The sequence below is a fragment of the Mercenaria mercenaria genome, chromosome 2 (genome assembly GCF_021730395.1).
Source record: "Mercenaria mercenaria strain notata chromosome 2, MADL_Memer_1, whole genome shotgun sequence".
In the NCBI taxonomy this organism is placed as follows: Eukaryota; Metazoa; Mollusca; class Bivalvia; order Venerida; family Veneridae; genus Mercenaria; species Mercenaria mercenaria.
The window spans coordinates 14,255,845-14,273,407 of record NC_069362.1 but is presented as its reverse complement, the minus strand read 5'-3'; the positions used below and the strand labels follow the sequence as shown (position 1 = coordinate 14,273,407).

Sequence of the window (17,563 nt, the reverse complement as noted above, 5' to 3'; positions counted from 1 at the left end):
AGTTTATTTAAATCAATAATTCGATCGTAAGCAAAGCAAGTTGTACACGAATTTATTTCTCTTTACAATTATTGTGTTTATGAAACGATATTCTATAATATCGTTCATGTTATTTTTGTAACAAGTGTAATAAGAAATCAAAAATTATTGTTTGAGAACACTGAATACATGCGTTTTGTAAAGCCGCTTAGTTACGCGCAGGTTACGTATATTCAAAATAACAAAAAAAAATCACCGAAATACACATATAAAAAAATATCGTGTCGAAATCAGGCAATCGTCATCTGTAAAAATCGATACATTTAGTCTGTGCGTTGTTTTTACGCAAGAAAAAAACATTACATGTTTTTGTGTATTAACGTCTGCAGAAGCCTGCGGGATACGCTGGTGATCACACCCTGTCGGGTTCGGTCATACAATAACCACTTGGGCCTCTTCAAAAGTTAATACACTTAAACGTATATTTAATTATCCTTATATTGATCTAGAAGAAGCTGAGTAGGTTACATGATCGCTGAACGTGTCGTAAATACTAAATAAGATTAAAAACGACAGCACAAAATTCGATACTATTCCAAAACTTCTTCTGAAACACATTTCAACATTGTTCTTCCACTGATATTCAACGAGCACCAAGAACGACTTTGTAGGGGATGATTAGGTTTTGTGTGTCCAGAGGTGACTGTAGAGTCCAATCCGGACACAGAAAGAGCGATATTTAAGATAATTGAACAGATTCTTTTTTTTTTTTTCATTGGCTACCATGCGCAAGTCCTGCCATTTTTGCGCATTTGTTGACACTACTGCTCTATTCTGGTTGATCTTGAGTTATTTTCAAGCTGTTATGTTTGTGACATCTGTCTTTGTCCACCCCTAGGTATTTTGTCCTTTGTGTGCTCAAAATAAAACATCTTCATTGATAGACGTTCATCAGACATATGGAAGACATGACCGGTCCAATGTTCTTCGCATTAACGTAGTAAGGTGTGGATTGATGGGAGCTTTCCGATATGCCTGTATCTTGGACTTAGTCTTTGTCATCGAATATTAAAACGTTTGCGTAGATGAGTTTGGTGGATTTATTGCATCTACATGCGTGTCTGCTATGAGTTGTAGGGAAATTAGTATAATTTTGCTTTGATTCCCATTCAGACTGCAATATCAGTTGTATTAAATGTATCCCGCAGATCTTTACGTGCGAATTTTAATATACAATTACAAGTAAGAGTATATAATATAGCTCTTCTTTGAAGAATTACTAGTACTTAACAAGAGTTGTCTGTTGACAGTGCGCACGACTATTCGAAAAATTGATGTATACTCAGTTCCAAAAGAAAGTGTGCACATTTTAAGTTTAAATATTTCAAAAAATTCCCCGACGTTTTTGTTTCATTTTTTCATACTCTAACTCTCAGGTATAACTCAAAATCTAAAATGCACACCAATTTGTTTACGAACTGATTTAAATTTTGGTACCAAACATTATAAGTTTTCATGAAAATAACCGAGAAAAAATAACAGAAAACTAAGTGCACAATTTCTTTTGGAACTGAGTGTAAGTCTGGGGTCAAAATATTACCACAGAATTTCAGACAAAGGAAGAAAAATAGATAAGACAATGTATCTGTATTTGTGAAACTGGATAAGTATTGCACTATATGGCAATATGTGACCACGATGATAAGCAAGTGTTCAAAGTTTCAAAGCCACAAACAATTTAGTCAAAATATGGAATGATATGCGAAACTAACTAATTTCTATGTCAAAAAGGGCCATAACTGAGCCAAGTCCTTGTCTTCGTTGTATAGTCTTGCGTACATATTTAGACTTTGATAGCAAACAAGTGGTCAAAGTTTCAAAGCCATATGACAAACAGTTTAGACAAGATATGGACTTGTGCGAAATATAAAACTGATTTTCAAGTCGAAAAAGAGCCATAACTCAGCCAAAATAGTTGATAGAGTTATGTACTCTTGCCTACAGATGGAGATCAGGGCGATAAACGAAAACTGAACCAATTTCCAAGTCCAAAAAGGGGCATAATTCAGCCAAAATAGTTGACAGAGTTATGAACACTTGCCTATAGATGGAAATCATAATGATAAGCAAGTGTTCAAAGTTTCAAAGCTACATATCAGATAGTTCTGACAAAATGTGAACTTGTATGAAAACTGAACTGATTTCCAAGTCCAAAAAGGGCCATAATTCAGCCAAAATAGTTGATAGAGTTATGTACACTTGCCTGTAGATGGAAATCATAATGATAAGCAAGAGTTCAAAGTTTCAAAGCCACATATCAGGTAGTTCTGACAAAATTTGTACTTGTATAAAAACTGAACTGATTTTCAAGTTCAATAAGCGCCATAATTCAGCCAAAAACTGTTGACAGAGTTATGTCCCCTTGCCTACAGATAGAGACTGTTAAAATGAACAAATGATAAAAGTTTCAAAGCCATATGTCGAACAGTTTCCGCAAAATATGAACTGGTACGAAAAACGTAACCAAGATTTGTAAGTTAAAAGGGGCCATAATTCAGACAAAATCCTTGATAGAGTTACGTTCTCTCGCCTTAAACTGGACATGATGATGGTACACAAGTGTTGAAAGTTTCAAAGCTTTCGAAAAACTTAACCAAGGTGTGAAGCCGGCGCCGGCGCCGACACCGACGCCGACGCCATGGTGAGTAGGTCAGCTCTATTTATTCTTCGATAAGTCGAACTAAAACCGGATAAGGGTTCATTCTGGAATATGGGCATCTTCTATATGTTGCACTATCCTACGATTAAAAGTACAAACAATATATTTCCAATGCAGTCGCCCATATGTGTAATGCCTGGCAACTACATTAAAAGATACACACAAAAGAAGTGTTCGTTGTTAATGGAATTTCCCTGCGGAAATAGAGAATATACTAGTGCTTAGCTGCGCTGCTGTTTATATTGGAGGTGGTCCTAAATACATTTTGATTATTTGTCCACCAAATCCAATAGTGAAACTGAAACTGAAACTGGTTTATTTGCTTAAACGCCTATTTCTACATTTAAAACATATTCAATGGCGTTGTACAATACAAGTTGAAATAAAATATTAAATATAAAATATTTTAAATAAGATTAATTAAAACGAATTAAAATAGCAATTATTAATTTAAAGTTAATGATAATACTATATTTTAAAATATTACTAACATATAATTATCACAGACAAACATTAAATTTCTATCACTGTCACTGGCATCACTGTTTTAAAACTCAGTCAAAACTTAGAATAATGCAAAGTAGTCTCTGAAGAAATGCGTTTTCAACTTTTTCTTAAAGCAGTCAATTGAAGAACTTTGTCTGATGTTCAGCGGTAAATTGTTCCACAACTTTGGCCCTATAGTACTAAAGCTGCTATCACTAAAAGTTTTTCACTTGTTGAAAGGAACGGTGTAACAGTCAACTGATGACTCCGAGGATCTGAGGGAGCGCTGGGGGATTTTCGGTGTTCAGAGTTCAATCAAATATGCAGGCGCATTTCCAACATGGCAATTGAACATGTACGTCAAGATCTTAAAGTTTATTCTGGCTTTGATCGGCAACCAGTGCAAATCGTAGAGTGCCTGCTTAGAACTGTCTCTTCTTCTACGATTCAGAACTAACTTCGCACACATATTTTGAATGCGTTGCAGTTTTGCGATGTCACAATCAGAAATACCGTATAAAATAACATTGCAGTAGTCTAAATGCGAAATAACCAGCGATAGCACTAAGGTTTCAGTTGCATCCTGAGTCAAATATTTGCGAATGTTTTTGATTCGGAAAAAGTTCAACATAGCCGTTCTACACTTTATTTTTATATGTTCTTTGAAAGTTAAAGTTTCGTCCAAATAGGCCCCCAAATATCTGATGTTACTCTGTCTCTTGATTTTATCACCACAAATATCTATCTCAAGAATGTTTAACTTATTCAACTGAGGGGCACTTCCAAAGGCAATATGTTCAGTTTTTGAGGAATTAAAATAGCAACAAATAGTAACAAGAACTATCAGCTCCCCGAATATATCCTTGACACTCGCAATATTTGTATACATTACAAGAAATGTATAAGCCAAAGGGAGTGCAGTTTGGCAGTAATAGCTGAAATTTTTGTTTTAGGTGTGTGTTTTAGGTGTGCGTAAACGTCTATTATTATGTCATGTTTTATTCAATTTCCAGCTTCAGTCTGTTATATGAACAGGATTATGCAATTTCATGAAATACTATTCATCAGCCACAATGTTGTAGAAATGGAAAGCGGTGTATAAAAAGGGGAGATAAATCAATAGTTCAATAACCAGTGGACAAGTTATTTATGATTCCTGTGCATTTCATCTCATTGATACCATTAACACCCTTAAAAACTATAAGAGGAGTTACCCGGACACGCCTATCAGTAGCATTTCGCATTTTATAAGCCAGGTCAAGACTGTTAGAGGAGTTATTTGGACATGGTGTATACCAGTATTGGGTAATGAACAGCATTTTATGAAATTTCCCGTGGTCATTACTACTAAAACGGTTATTGGTACATATACTGTTAATATGAGCAAGTTTATTTCATAGGTATAAATTTCTGTAAGACTGTGCAATTATATGCATTCCCCAACCACCACCATAAAAAATGTTTCACATTGTACCTGGCATGTTACTTAAACTTTCTTGTGAGTATACGACATTTTCGAAAACAGAGACTTTTTATCTTAAATTTCGCGTCTGCCTCGTGTGAATGCAAATAAATCCTTTTTTATTTCAATCCTTGAAGTCGAACAATATACAAGTTTATTTATCATTCATAAATGCAATATAATAGAAGCAATTCTTCTACCAATATACGTTACAGTTATTACCCATGTTTTTCAGCTAAACAAAACATAGCAATGCTATTTAGCCAGTGCTTTAGCTCTAAATCAACTACAAAGTTTCAACCTCGCGTCGTTTTGCTTCTATTTCTATGTGACCGCATCACACACATATTCTGGACGTGTAATATTTATTTTTTATAGTCTTGGTATTGTGTGAGCGTGTGAGAAATTGAGGACTTCTGTTGTAAACAATAAAAACAAGCGTCAACGGATTCTAGAATAATCGGAATCATTCCGCTTTAGGGTTAGGGTTAAGGGTTAGGGTTAGGGGCTAGGGGTTAGGGTTATGGTTGAAATAGGATCCCACCCTGGGGCAAACTTTGTTTTACATAGAGTTGTTTATAATAGGGTAACCCTTTATAAATCTTCTTGTCTTGAACCACAACGTACAGGGCTTAGATATTTGGCATGTAGCATTGTCTAGTGGACCTCTACCAACATTGTTCAAGTCATGACCGGTGTATGCACAATGAAAGGTTGAAATAAATATACTCAATAAGCACTGACCATTAGTCCTTTCAGGGCTTTGATTTGTTTTCTTTTTTGTTGAGTTTAGTCTTTACACCGACACAATTATAGGTCATACGGTGACTTTCCAACTTTTCGTGGTAGGGAAAGGCCCTGGCTGCCCCCCCCCCCCCCCCCCCCCCCCCCCCAACCCCCCTCCGGACTTATTTCATCACAGGCAGACACATGGGTAGAACCACCGACCTGGATGGATTCCTCATATGAAGAATTCTACGCCCCAGGTGAGGCTCAAACACACTTCGGTTAGTGTGTATCAAAATGTTCTTCAACATTTTGCAAAGGACCGAAATTGTTTATCTCGATGTTTTTATGTGGTTAAGCTGCTAGTCACTTCTGGATGACAGGTTTGTCGTAAGAATAACTTCAAATACATATACATGTCAACGTAATGCCCCACATTATAGATCTTGTGATAATTTCGGACTAAAAAATGAGTCTACCTGAGCTCCTGTTTGTTATATCTAGCATTCCCGACGAAATGTTATATTTTATTTACCGCCAGTCTTATAAAATAGTGTGCCTATGTCTAAATTGTTTATCTAGGCCTCTTGGTCTAGTCTTCCTCTGATAATTGGTGTACCTGAATTCTTTTTGCTGCTATAAACTTATAAGCTTGACTATATCACGGTGGTGAGGAATCAAAGAAGGATCCAGTTCCGGTGTTCTCTTATAATGGCTGGAATGTACTTTGCGTAGATAAATGAGAAAACGAAAGGTGGCTATGACAGCTGCGCTATGGTCTGTATCTGAGTAGTCTGTATCAGAGGTGTTCTTCAGTGCAGGTTTCACTATATGTCCATAAGATTTATTGCTTCCATAAGAAGAACGTCACTGGCCTTGGGACATGCATTGGGGTATATAGCATTTCCAAAAGTATGGACTTTTTTATTAAAAAACACATCAGTGGTTATAAACATGCCTTAAGGAACAACATATTCCATGCGATAATATGGAAGATAATAATGGAAAAGTAGCAACAATTAATTTATCTATTATTTTATAAATAACTACTAAATGCATAAAAAGGAAATGAAATATAAGGGAAGGGAAATAATTCAAAATAGATCATCTATAATTCTGGGTTACAATTATTCCCCATGTCTTTCAGCTAAAAAAAGAATATTATATATATTCATCCGAAACAACAGTTGTATCCAATATCCAATAGTTTTGACACTTCCTCCAACAAGAATGTGCAAGGAGGCGAAATTATTTTCTGCGGTAAGATTGCCAGTTTACTTTTGGATAAAACTTTGCCTGAGTATAAATACATTGCAGAGTGAATGTGTCACCGAAGCGGTAGACCGGAAATACGGATTTTAAAATCTTGGGACGATTTTTACTTGAAATTGAGTCTGCTCCAGTACCTGTTTGATATATCTAGCATAAACAACAAAATATTGAATTTTATCTGTCTATCTTATAAAAGTGTTTGTTTTATCACCGACCTAAAAATGTGTGCCTCTGCCTAAATTGTTTATCTAAGCCTCTTGGTCTAGTCTTCCTCTGATAATTGGTGTACCTGAATTCTTTTTGCTGCTATCAACTTATCAAGCTTGACTATATCACGGTAGTGAGGAATCAAAGAAGGATCCAGTTCCGGCGGAATATATTCCGGTGGTTCCTCAATAACTGGAGGTGGATGGATAATCAAATCAACCGCTTTCATTATTTCAAACCGTTTGATAGCTCTCAAACCTTGTTTAAGGTCTTCTGCGCGTGCGCGAGTGTGATGACGGCGCCACCTAGCGAGCGCCACAGCAGAAATGTCTTCCTTGGGCCCTCGTGCACCTTCTACAGCAATACTTGCTATGTCTTTCTCGATAGTTTCAGACCCTCGTGAAGGAAAGAATGGAAGATTGCGGTAAAGCTGTATCCAGTCTTGGTCTATATGTTTGACAACAATGGAACATGCTTTATCCAACGTACCTGGAAAACGAAGGTCATGTATTAGCTGCATTGGAAAAAGCCATGTTACATCATTACAGCAATTAAATGAAGACGATACTAGAAAACTGCAGAGAGACTATATCGATAGGAAGAAATTAAGAAAGAGTCGTTGTATAACAGAAATATAATCATAGCCTCTGTTTACTTTGAGTTTTGGAAAAAGGAAGAACATTGATCAGTGCAACTGTTGCTTAAATTGTAATTATACCGAACATATTTACTTGATACTACCCTCTGTTTTATATAGGGAAGTTGCCAAATACGAGGAATATCAAACGTGTATGTCAAAGCTCTTTGAAATAAGAATATGTACTAAACATCTTAGAATTGAATATCTGAAAACAAATCAAGATATTTTTATGTCATATCTATTTACCATCTGTTCCATTCGAAATGCTTGGCAGTTTTGCTTTATTATTTCTGGCAGTGATTGGTAAATCATAGAATATCTTCGATACAGAGTCGTTGCTTGTCTTGTGTAGCAATAACCTCCTAGATACTTCCAGAGTTTTCTCGATTGTCTCGTATTCCGCTTCACGTTTGGTTTTATCTTTTTCAGCTACTTTTGCTTCTTTTGTTAATTGTGCAATCTCTTTTTCCATCTTTTCTAGTTGATGCCTTCGTTCTGTCATCCATTCTCGTCTGTGCTGTACCGTTGCCAGTTGGCGTTTCACGCCGGGTAGATTGTCTTTGAGAAACCTGATTTCTTCATTCAGATTGTCCCATGTTATTGCTAATGATTCTATATCAGCATCTAATGGTTTGTTTTTAAGATCGTCTCTACGACTTTCTTTGAATTCCATGTCCATTTCTAGTTCATTACACTTGTTAATCAGAAATGTTTCTTCAATTTCATTAGCTTCTTCCTTTTCTTGAAGGTTTTCTAGTTCATGCATAAGTTTTGTATATTCAGTTTCTGCTTGATTTACTTTGTACATTGCAGAATGGTAATGTTCTCGCGCTTCGCGCATGACTTTTGTTTGCTCTTCCTTCTGGCGTTCTAAATCGGTGACGTCATTTTGTAGAAAGACGCTATAGTTTTCGTCAGACTTCAACCATTGTGTCATAATTGACAACACAGTTCTGATATTGGTACAGGCTTCTGCAAACAGCATAAGAAATGGAACAATTTCACACTCATTTCTCTGACAAAACGTTGCCACAGTAGAAGTAAACATTGTGTAATGAATTCCCCTGTTCTTGAAATGTACCATTAACTCGTTGATTTTCCCTAAAGTCTCGCGGATGACTCGTTTCCATGTACGTATCTGCGTCTCATAATGCAGAGCTGTTTCTACTTCAATTTCACCATCTGGCTCGTAGAAGCTGATGCAGTATTTCTCAAGAAGCTCAAGCATTTTTTCACAAAGCTCTGTTACATCTGTAAATTTGGCTGGGACAAATGATTGGACTTTTGTGTAAGCTTCTTTAAGAAGCTGGACGTTTTCTGGATCACCTTTGTACCTCTTCGGGTCAGATCCATATTTTAAAGCTGCTTCAACTGCTTTAACCGATGGCAATTCGAAATACCCAAGCATGCGCACAAGAATCTTTATTGGTGTTGCGTATTTTTTCACTTCGTGGTTAAGCGATTTGCCAACGCCATAATAAGAGCGTTCTAACCGCGTTAGCTTTTTCTGAATCGCTTTAATTTCACCAGCAAGCGCTTGTCTGACATCCCTGAGACTAGATGGCGGATGTGATTCTAAATGTTGTAGACGAGATTTGGTTTTGGCAGCAATGTCTTCTATTGGTAGAAGAAATGGTCCTTTATTAGCGAGGGTCGGCATTCGGAAGTCCAACACAGGGCGCATCTGCAAATATATAAATTCATTTAATGTATTTTGTTCTGTTGAAATGAAAAATGGAGAGGGATTGTTAAAATTCTGTACATTTCAGCCCTATTTCTAAAACTTAGACAAAAAATAAGTTTGAAATAGTAAATGATTGTCAAAATCCAAAAGACGTTCGTGATCCCTCGCAACAGTGTTATCTGAAGTATTCAATCATATCACTTGATATCACTTTCCAATGATAGTCAATCAATCGGCGGTCTACTGGAATCAGTTCAAACACCCCTAAAGTCAATAAAATAAATAAAACATAATCCATCTTAAAATAAAGATCTAATAAAACATTGATAGCCGATTTACGAACGCTCGAAATTTTATCAGTTTGTTTAAGTTTTTCGACGTTTATTTGAACAAGAGGTTAAACCAACTGTTTGCCATCACAGAATGAGTTTTACTTTACCACTCGTAAATGTTTGAGCCGCACCGTGAGAAAACCAACATAGTGCGTTTGCGCAAGCATGGATCCAGACCAGCTTGCGCGTCCGCGCAGTCTGGTCAGGATCCATGCTGTTCGCTTTTAAAGCCTATTGCAATTAGAGAAACCGTTACCGAAGAGCATGGATCCTGGCCAGACTGCGCGGATGCGCAGGCTGCTCTGGATCCATGCTGGTCGCAAATGCACTACGTTGGTTTTCTCACGGTGCGGCTCAAAATTTTAGACATTGCTGCTTCTTGTGACGTCTTCATCCATTTTTTTCATTATTGCCAAGAATATTTTTTCAGAGATATAAATTATGTAATTTAAAGCGAAAATAATTCCTCAGAAATATCATACCCACTCTGAGACTTCCAACAAATACTCTGAAACTTTCGTTACTTTATAAAACTAACACTATGTCGAGTTTGATCATTAAGAAAGGTATATTTTCGTTTTTGTTCCGGCAAATGTTTTAGCAACGTAATTTGTTATGAAGTTGTATGTATGTTTTGCTTTGTTAAGCATTATCAGACAGGGATTGATCCTGACTCTGTTACCAACGGAAGCTGTCGTCCAAAAGCCTACAGTTTCTATTAACGTTCACGCACTTTTTGTTGATTTAATTGATTGAAGTATTGTTCAATATAAAATTGGTTAAAGTAAAACTTTCATATGTCAATCAAGCATGTTTGTGAGTTCGATTTTATAACGCCTACTATAGATGTAAGTGCAATAATCAATTTATTTAAATAAGAACTACTTTTTGTTTAAAATGTGGGTCAAGCTATTTTTTGCGCAACAAGGTTAATTGATAATGATCCAAATCAGTGACGTGGAAAATAAAAGCAATCAGCAAAACCGAGGTCTACTTTCTCTGTTATTATACAAGCAATCTAAATTGCGAGTGTTCAAACAATGAATGTATACCAAAACTAAATCGGTAAATATTGCGTGTCGTTAAATATGTAGATAATTGGCACTGCTTCTATTGAACTCAGAAAACAATTTTAACGTTGTAAACTTTCTTAGAATGACTTCACCTATACTCTACTCATAAGCATTTTAGCAAAATGTTTCATGTAGTCATTACCATATCAAGGACAGAGATCTCTGCTCTGTTGTAAAAGTGAACGATATATATATTTTCCTTTTCAGAAACAGCGTTTTTATTCTAGCTTTTAAATTCGTAGCCAAATGGGGGTATCCAGGGTTTTTTTTTTTAATTTTGTTAATTTGATATCAAAGTTTAAGCACAGTTCCTATCAGCCGATAAATAACGTAGGTAAATATACAGAAAGGTACGGAGCAGAACAGAGTTTTATCATAGCTATAAAGTAAACTGAAAAACAAGTAAGTAGACAAAAACATCATAAGGTCTTACAGGTACTAAATACTTGAAACTTTATTTATTAGCAAAATGAAAGTGTCCTTAGAATAGTTGCATTAAACTCTTCATATTATTCCGCTAAATCATGAAGAAATTTTCTCGATATGTTGAACTATTCGATATTGTTGTTAAAGGACCCTTGGAGTTAAATATTTACAGCATGAAACCAAGTAGAACATACCAGCGTATTTAAACCTTTTGATCAATTTCATTTCTTTAAAGCAAGTATTTCAATGTAATAAATTACACTAGCAGATGAGAGGTAAATCACTGTCGTTTGAATAAAAAAACTGTATTTTGATACACAATGTAAATATATTGAAATCGACCCTCGAATTTAAAATAGATATTTATTTCAAAGCTTGAATTACAAGTCCCTCCCATTTACTGAACTGTAAAATAGTTACTGTTTGAATTACAGATCCTTTTTTTTTAATGTTAGTGCTTAGAAATTAACATGTTCCAATATAATTGTCAGTGGACCCAGCACGACTACACTACATCTAATTTTGTTTTAAAGGCAATATTACATTACATTAGCGCCCACTTTCAAAGAGAAAATGCAACCACTCAGGGCGCCAAATTCATCCTCTACTGGTACAGACATAGGATAATCCGACCAGAGGGACAGAGTGAGACAAAGCCCCCAGAACAGAGAGAAATCCTTTTAGATACAGGTCTGCCTACCTCTTTGCGAATAAACAGTCTGGTTCTTTAACGTGCCCAGTGTATAGCATTAAGAAGTCAAACAAGTGCTACTAGACATTCAAAATAATATTAACTATTATTACAATTAGCAATTGTTATTATCAAAGTCAGGAAACAAAAAAAAGGGTCACAAGTTTTGCCGGACTAAACCTTATAAAATTTCTAAAGATCTAAGAAAACACAACCTTTTGATACAGACAATCGTAAAAAAAAAATGTTGACCAAAAAAAAAAACATTTTTTTTTTAATTATGGAAATGTGCGCTATCATAATTTCAAAACCGTGCAGTCTTATTTGTCATCGTTTTAGAAATGAAAGGAAGAAACTTTTGTGAAAACCTAAGAAAATCTGACAGTAAACTTTATTACATACAAAATGTTATTGATAATTTTATTTAAGTAAGCGCGAAAAATGATTACCCGAGTTCATTATGTCAGCTCGTTTTGTCAGTTAGAATAAAATATGCACAAAGGAAGCGATTTGTGCGTCTATTTAATACGGATACGATTGGAAAAAGAAGAGTTTTAAACTATTGAAATCTAATTGATTACGATATTCTAAAGAACATGCCCCGTTCCTAAGCAATTTGAAACATAGGATAAAGAAAATCGGATAGTAAATGTAAGTGTAATCTAAATATTTTGGAAAGCAATTTTCTCCCATATATACATTTTAACTGGTTTATTCTAAATATATTATTTTACTTGGATTTCAACAAGAAAAAGGTAATGCCTCTATAGTTGAGTTCAAATGTAAACAAAAACACCCTTTTCAAGAGCACAGTTATATCAAATGCAATGTTACATATTAATAAAGATAACTACATATGCCATTCATTTATTTATTTTTTTATTCATAAATGGCTAGATTATTGATAACGACACGTATTTGTAAAAAAAAAAAATAAAGTAACCTTATTTTGAAAATTTAAATGTAGCAAACTGTTTAAAACTCAGCCGACACTCCATTTAAACTTACCCTCATGCCCATTCTTCGAGGTCTTATCCATATTTTATTCCTCACACTCATTCTCTGAGAAATAAAGTCTTTGTAAATTATATCAAATTCATTATTCCCATTTTGATCACAGCGAAAAGTCTTTTAACTTTTACTTGTAGCGGCAGCTTATATGGTGTTAATGTTAAGTTTACTCATGTTGACAACATTATCTAAGCTCTATTACAAAGTCAGACGCATTTAGAAAACGTAATTTATTTTATCTCACATCATATCCATCAGTCAACCTATACAGAACTCCCGTAGTTATCGCCAAATTATATCATATTCAGGTGATTTAGCGGCATTCGTAACCAAGGGCTAATCATTGGATACCCGGTGAGCCTTATAAACATCTCTTCCACAATACTTCTCTATGATAACATGGTTTATGTGAAAGCGATTGATTTCTTCCAAGTTTATCAATATCTCTTTCCATGTGCGGTAATTTTTCAACTTTGGTATCGAGCAAAGTAATAAAATGGAAGCGGAAACGACGTAAAATGATGTTTGTTTGATACAAGAAAAGGTGAAAAAGGCTGCGAGAATTATTGAGCTTGTCAAAGTATTTACTAGTCAATACAAGACGTAAAAGATAAAATCATTCCGATTTACTGCTGAAATGAAAACGACGTCTGCTTGCATTATTTATTTATCTATCAGCACGTAGATTTTTTATTATTGCAAGCACTTGAGGGTCGTAATTTGCGCACGCAGTTGTAAAATAATAAAAGATACAAAGTTTCAATTATTCTATATGATATATCATTGTTTGTGCACCACAACACTTGAATAGTGATACAAAAAATGTGTCGTCTGCTTTTCAGGGCGCTATTATTCAATTCCAACGTACTTTTACAAGTATATAAGACAACGCCATAGGGTAGCGGCAGTGCAGACATCTTAAACATGCTTATTTTTCATTTTCTTTGACGTATTAAGGATGTTTTACGACCATACCTCTTACTGGTGTTGTAATTCATAATTTACAAAGTAGCGAACGAAGACCTATATTATGTGCTCCCATCACTTAAGAAAAGCAAAATTTGTTTACATAGTCTAAGAGTCACTTCAAACGTTTGAATGATACTTCTGTATGGATAATGTTGCAAAACTATTTGGAATTAATTTTCAGCTCGGTCAATCGGAGTTTGGTCATGTAAATACTACCGATAATTATAATCAAGTATTATTCATATTCACTGAGCACTTGATACATGTGAGGTATTTTTTTCTGATTGGAAATTTCGATAGGATGCAAGTGGTTAACCATTTAGCATGATTATAATTTATAACAATGCTAATTCTGGAAAGAAAGTTTTGTAAAAAAAAAAAATACTCGTAAGCAATAAGACTTGGAACGATTGAACAATGTGTCCGTCCTTCAGTCTGCCTGTCCCTCCGATCCTGTAATAACTATATATAACCAGATTTATGGATCAAGTGCAAGATTTTTGTTTAATTGCAATATCATATAAGATCCTACGGTAAAAGTGACTTTTATGAGACATTCCATACATTATGTATCTGTCTCTTCAATAGCAGCCCTCTATTTATTGAATGCTCTCGCAATATAAATTTCTGAATTTTAAATGCGGGTTAAATGATATATTTGACTCATTTAAATACAAAATTTACTATCAAGTCACGCTGTCGGGGTATCAAAGAACGTTTGCTAAATAAAAGATAATATTGGAAACTTTATCTGTAAATATAGAGTGGCACAGATCACATCAATTTAAGCTTTCAATAAAATTGAATCCCTGATTAATAAAAGATATCTAAAAAAAAATAAATGAAGCAGAATATGTATGCATGTAGCATGTTAAACTTTTCATATTTTCAATATGTGAAGGACCGAAGCGCCATAATTAAGTGTTTACGAAACGGCTAAAAAGTGTATTCGTTTATAATTCCTAATCAACATGATTGACATGTGAGGTTGTTTTTGGCAAGACTGAATTGTCGTTCCATAACTTCGTCAGAACAGAACATTAGTGTATTACAAGCAACATAGGTGTATGTTTGTACCAAAGTTGAGGTTCTAGACTAACTAGTATAGAAGACGCTGGTATAAAACATAAAACGTTTGATATGATAAGCATTCCTCACAACATGTGTATTTAGTCCATTAAGCCCTTGATTTTGAAGACCACTTGCCTCTGTTTCGCTTTCCCGAAAATCTTACATAAAAAGTATGACATAGATGTTTCTTTTTCTATACTGCTTTTTGCCCTCTTGAATTTAATAAATGTCTGAACACTCAGGTTATCAAACACTATTCACGGTATTGTTTTAATTTGTACAATCCCATTAAAACTGTTTGCTTAAACATTTTCATTTCGAATGTACATTTGTTTGGACTACGCATTAATCGTTAAGAAGTCAAGAAACTTGGCTATGTCAATATTGTCTTGTGAGATCATGCTTCCAGTCTAGGGTTTAGAACAGCAATTTATACATTGAAAGAAATATATACATTTACGCCCAAACGTTAGAAGTTTTCCGCAATGAAACAGCTTTAAGCATTTCCTTTCTGTCTTGTTAAGCTGACGTGCAAGTTTGCTATTGCCATTAGGATAAATATAATCACGTTTGAACATATGCTTTAAAAACAGGAAATATCAAATGTATACTGTGTTTCTAACAGAAATATCAAAATGTTTGTGTTAATTTTCACCTCTATAAATAAAAAGAACAGTACATATTTACTTAAGATATGCATTTAGCAAAGTACAGATTTGTTAAATCTGTTAAAAAAAATTATAAGAAATTTTGTTTGCTGAAAAAACAACACTAAAATTATATAATGGATATCTAATAACATGCCACGTTTAGAAATAGCATAAAATTTCGCTGCCACGGATGTCCATATCTACAGTCTGTTTTGCACGTGGGAACTGTTGCTTTGGCTTCAAATGAGACAAGAAAATATACTAGAAAACTGAACCAATAAAACGCTGACAAATTAAAGACTTGTAAGGGGATTAAGAAGTAAATGCAACTAAATAGGGAGGCACAGGGGAAGAGCCTCAGACTTCTGATTCGAATGTCACGGGTTCGTATCTCGATGACTGCGGAATTTTTCTACGGTCTCCAACCTTACTGCGGAACAAGTACTGATATGAAATTATTGAGGAAGCAACCAGCAAACGTAGTTAACATAAGTAAAATAAATTGAAATTAAATGTATCTTGTTATTGACATATATTGCTTGGTTTAAAGATGTATTATTTATTTCATGAATCATTACATATTATCACTTGGTCAAAACTTTATGTAACAGTGAATAAATTACCTTTAAACTCTGCGAACGTAGGGACCAATTGCCCGGATCGCTTTGTATTGAACTGACACTTCCGGTCCAGCTACGTGAAGGTTTCACAGAGAAGCTGTGAGATTTCCGAATCCGAACCAATTTTACTGAATTCGACATCTTGAATCTTATGTCTCAAACAGTCTTATTTAAACAGATCCCAGTCCACTATAATTTTAGTTATCACATGAAAAATGTTTGCATTAATGTATAAATTCATGTCTTTAAAATATCTCCCAGATAAGATTAAACCTCTAATAGATTATAGATCTTCTTAAAGGTAAGTGTGAAATGAAATCCGGGTATTCTCCTATAAATCACTACATATATCCATTATGATCCTTCAGTATTTAAGTGCACATGGTTACGAGTGGTCGAGTCATATTATGACAAAGTTCCCATACAAACATAAATTTCTATACACTTGTCTTGCTTTTTGTCGATACAAGTAATCCTCGTGTGCGTAATTTACTATACGTTATTTAAAAAAAAAGCACAACGTTTCATTAGTAATCTATTCGCACTTTTCAATAGTGTGTCTCTTGTTTCCGGCGTTATATTAAAAGAAGAACGCTGAAATAATCAATTTGTCTATGGACAAGTGTCATTGCTGATAACCATTTAACATACTGGGTATAATGACAAGTAAAGTATACAGATAATTTTATGACATATTGCTTTTCAAAATCGTTTCAAATTTAATGATCCGCTACGAGCAAAGCTGTGAAAAAATAGGCTTTAGATTTTTTCTAAATGGTTTTCGGTTCTGTACACACTCTAAATCATAGCAAGACAAAGCTGAAGAAGAATCCAATGTAACTTCTAGAACTAATCGAGAGCTGAGGTCTCTGTTACAAGGAAATGATCAAAAGCTCTGCAGAGAACAGCGCGTATCTCTGTTACACGGAAATGACCAAAAGCTCTGTAGCGAACAGCGGAGATCTCTGTTACACAGAAATAACCAAAAGCTCTGTAGCGAACAGCGGAGATCTCTGTTACACAGAAATAACCAAAAGCTCTGTAGCGAACAGCGGAGATCTCTGTTACACAGAAATAACCAAAAGCTCTGTAGCTAACAGCGGAGATCTCTGTTACACGGAAATGACCAAAAGCTCTGTAGCGAACAGCGGAGATCTCTGTTACACGGAAATGACCAAAAGCTCTGTAGCGAACAGCGGAGATCTCTGTTACACAGAAATAACCAAAGCTCTGTAGCTAACAGCGGAGATCTCTGTTACACGGAAATGACCAAAAGCTCTGTAGCGAACAGCGGAGATCTCTGTTACACGGAAATGACCAAAAGCTTTGTTACACGGAAATAACCAAAAGCTCTGTAGCGAACAGCGGATACCTTTGTTACACGGAAATGACCATAGGCTCTGTAGCAAACAGCGATCTCTGTTACACAGAAATAACCAAAAGCTCTGTAGCGAACAGCGGAGATCTCTGTTACACGGAAATGACCAAAAGCTCTGTAGCGAACAGCAGAGATCTCTATTACACGGAAATGACCAAAAGCTCTGT

The 17,563-nt window shown here is 35.1% G+C and overlaps 1 protein-coding gene across 2 annotated transcripts; it reads right to left on the bottom strand.

Moving 5' to 3' along the window:
• Positions 1 to 6,386: 6,386 nt before the first annotated feature.
• Positions 6,387 to 16,629, bottom strand: LOC123563254 (uncharacterized). Of its 2 annotated transcripts, none has more exons than XM_053530486.1 (3): positions 16,022 to 16,629; positions 7,738 to 9,175; positions 6,387 to 7,340 (listed from the first exon to the last, which is right to left on the bottom strand). In XM_053530486.1, exons 1-3 carry the CDS (start codon positions 16,157 to 16,159, stop codon positions 6,907 to 6,909), a joined length of 2,010 nt encoding a protein of 669 aa, XP_053386461.1. In that variant the 5' UTR covers positions 16,160 to 16,629; the 3' UTR covers positions 6,387 to 6,906. The 2 variants fall into 2 exon arrangements, with proteins under 2 accessions (XP_053386461.1, XP_045211887.2); XM_045355952.2 differs by lacking the exon at positions 16,022 to 16,629 and adding an exon at positions 12,706 to 13,308.
• Between the last annotated feature and the right edge of the window lie 934 nt (positions 16,630 to 17,563).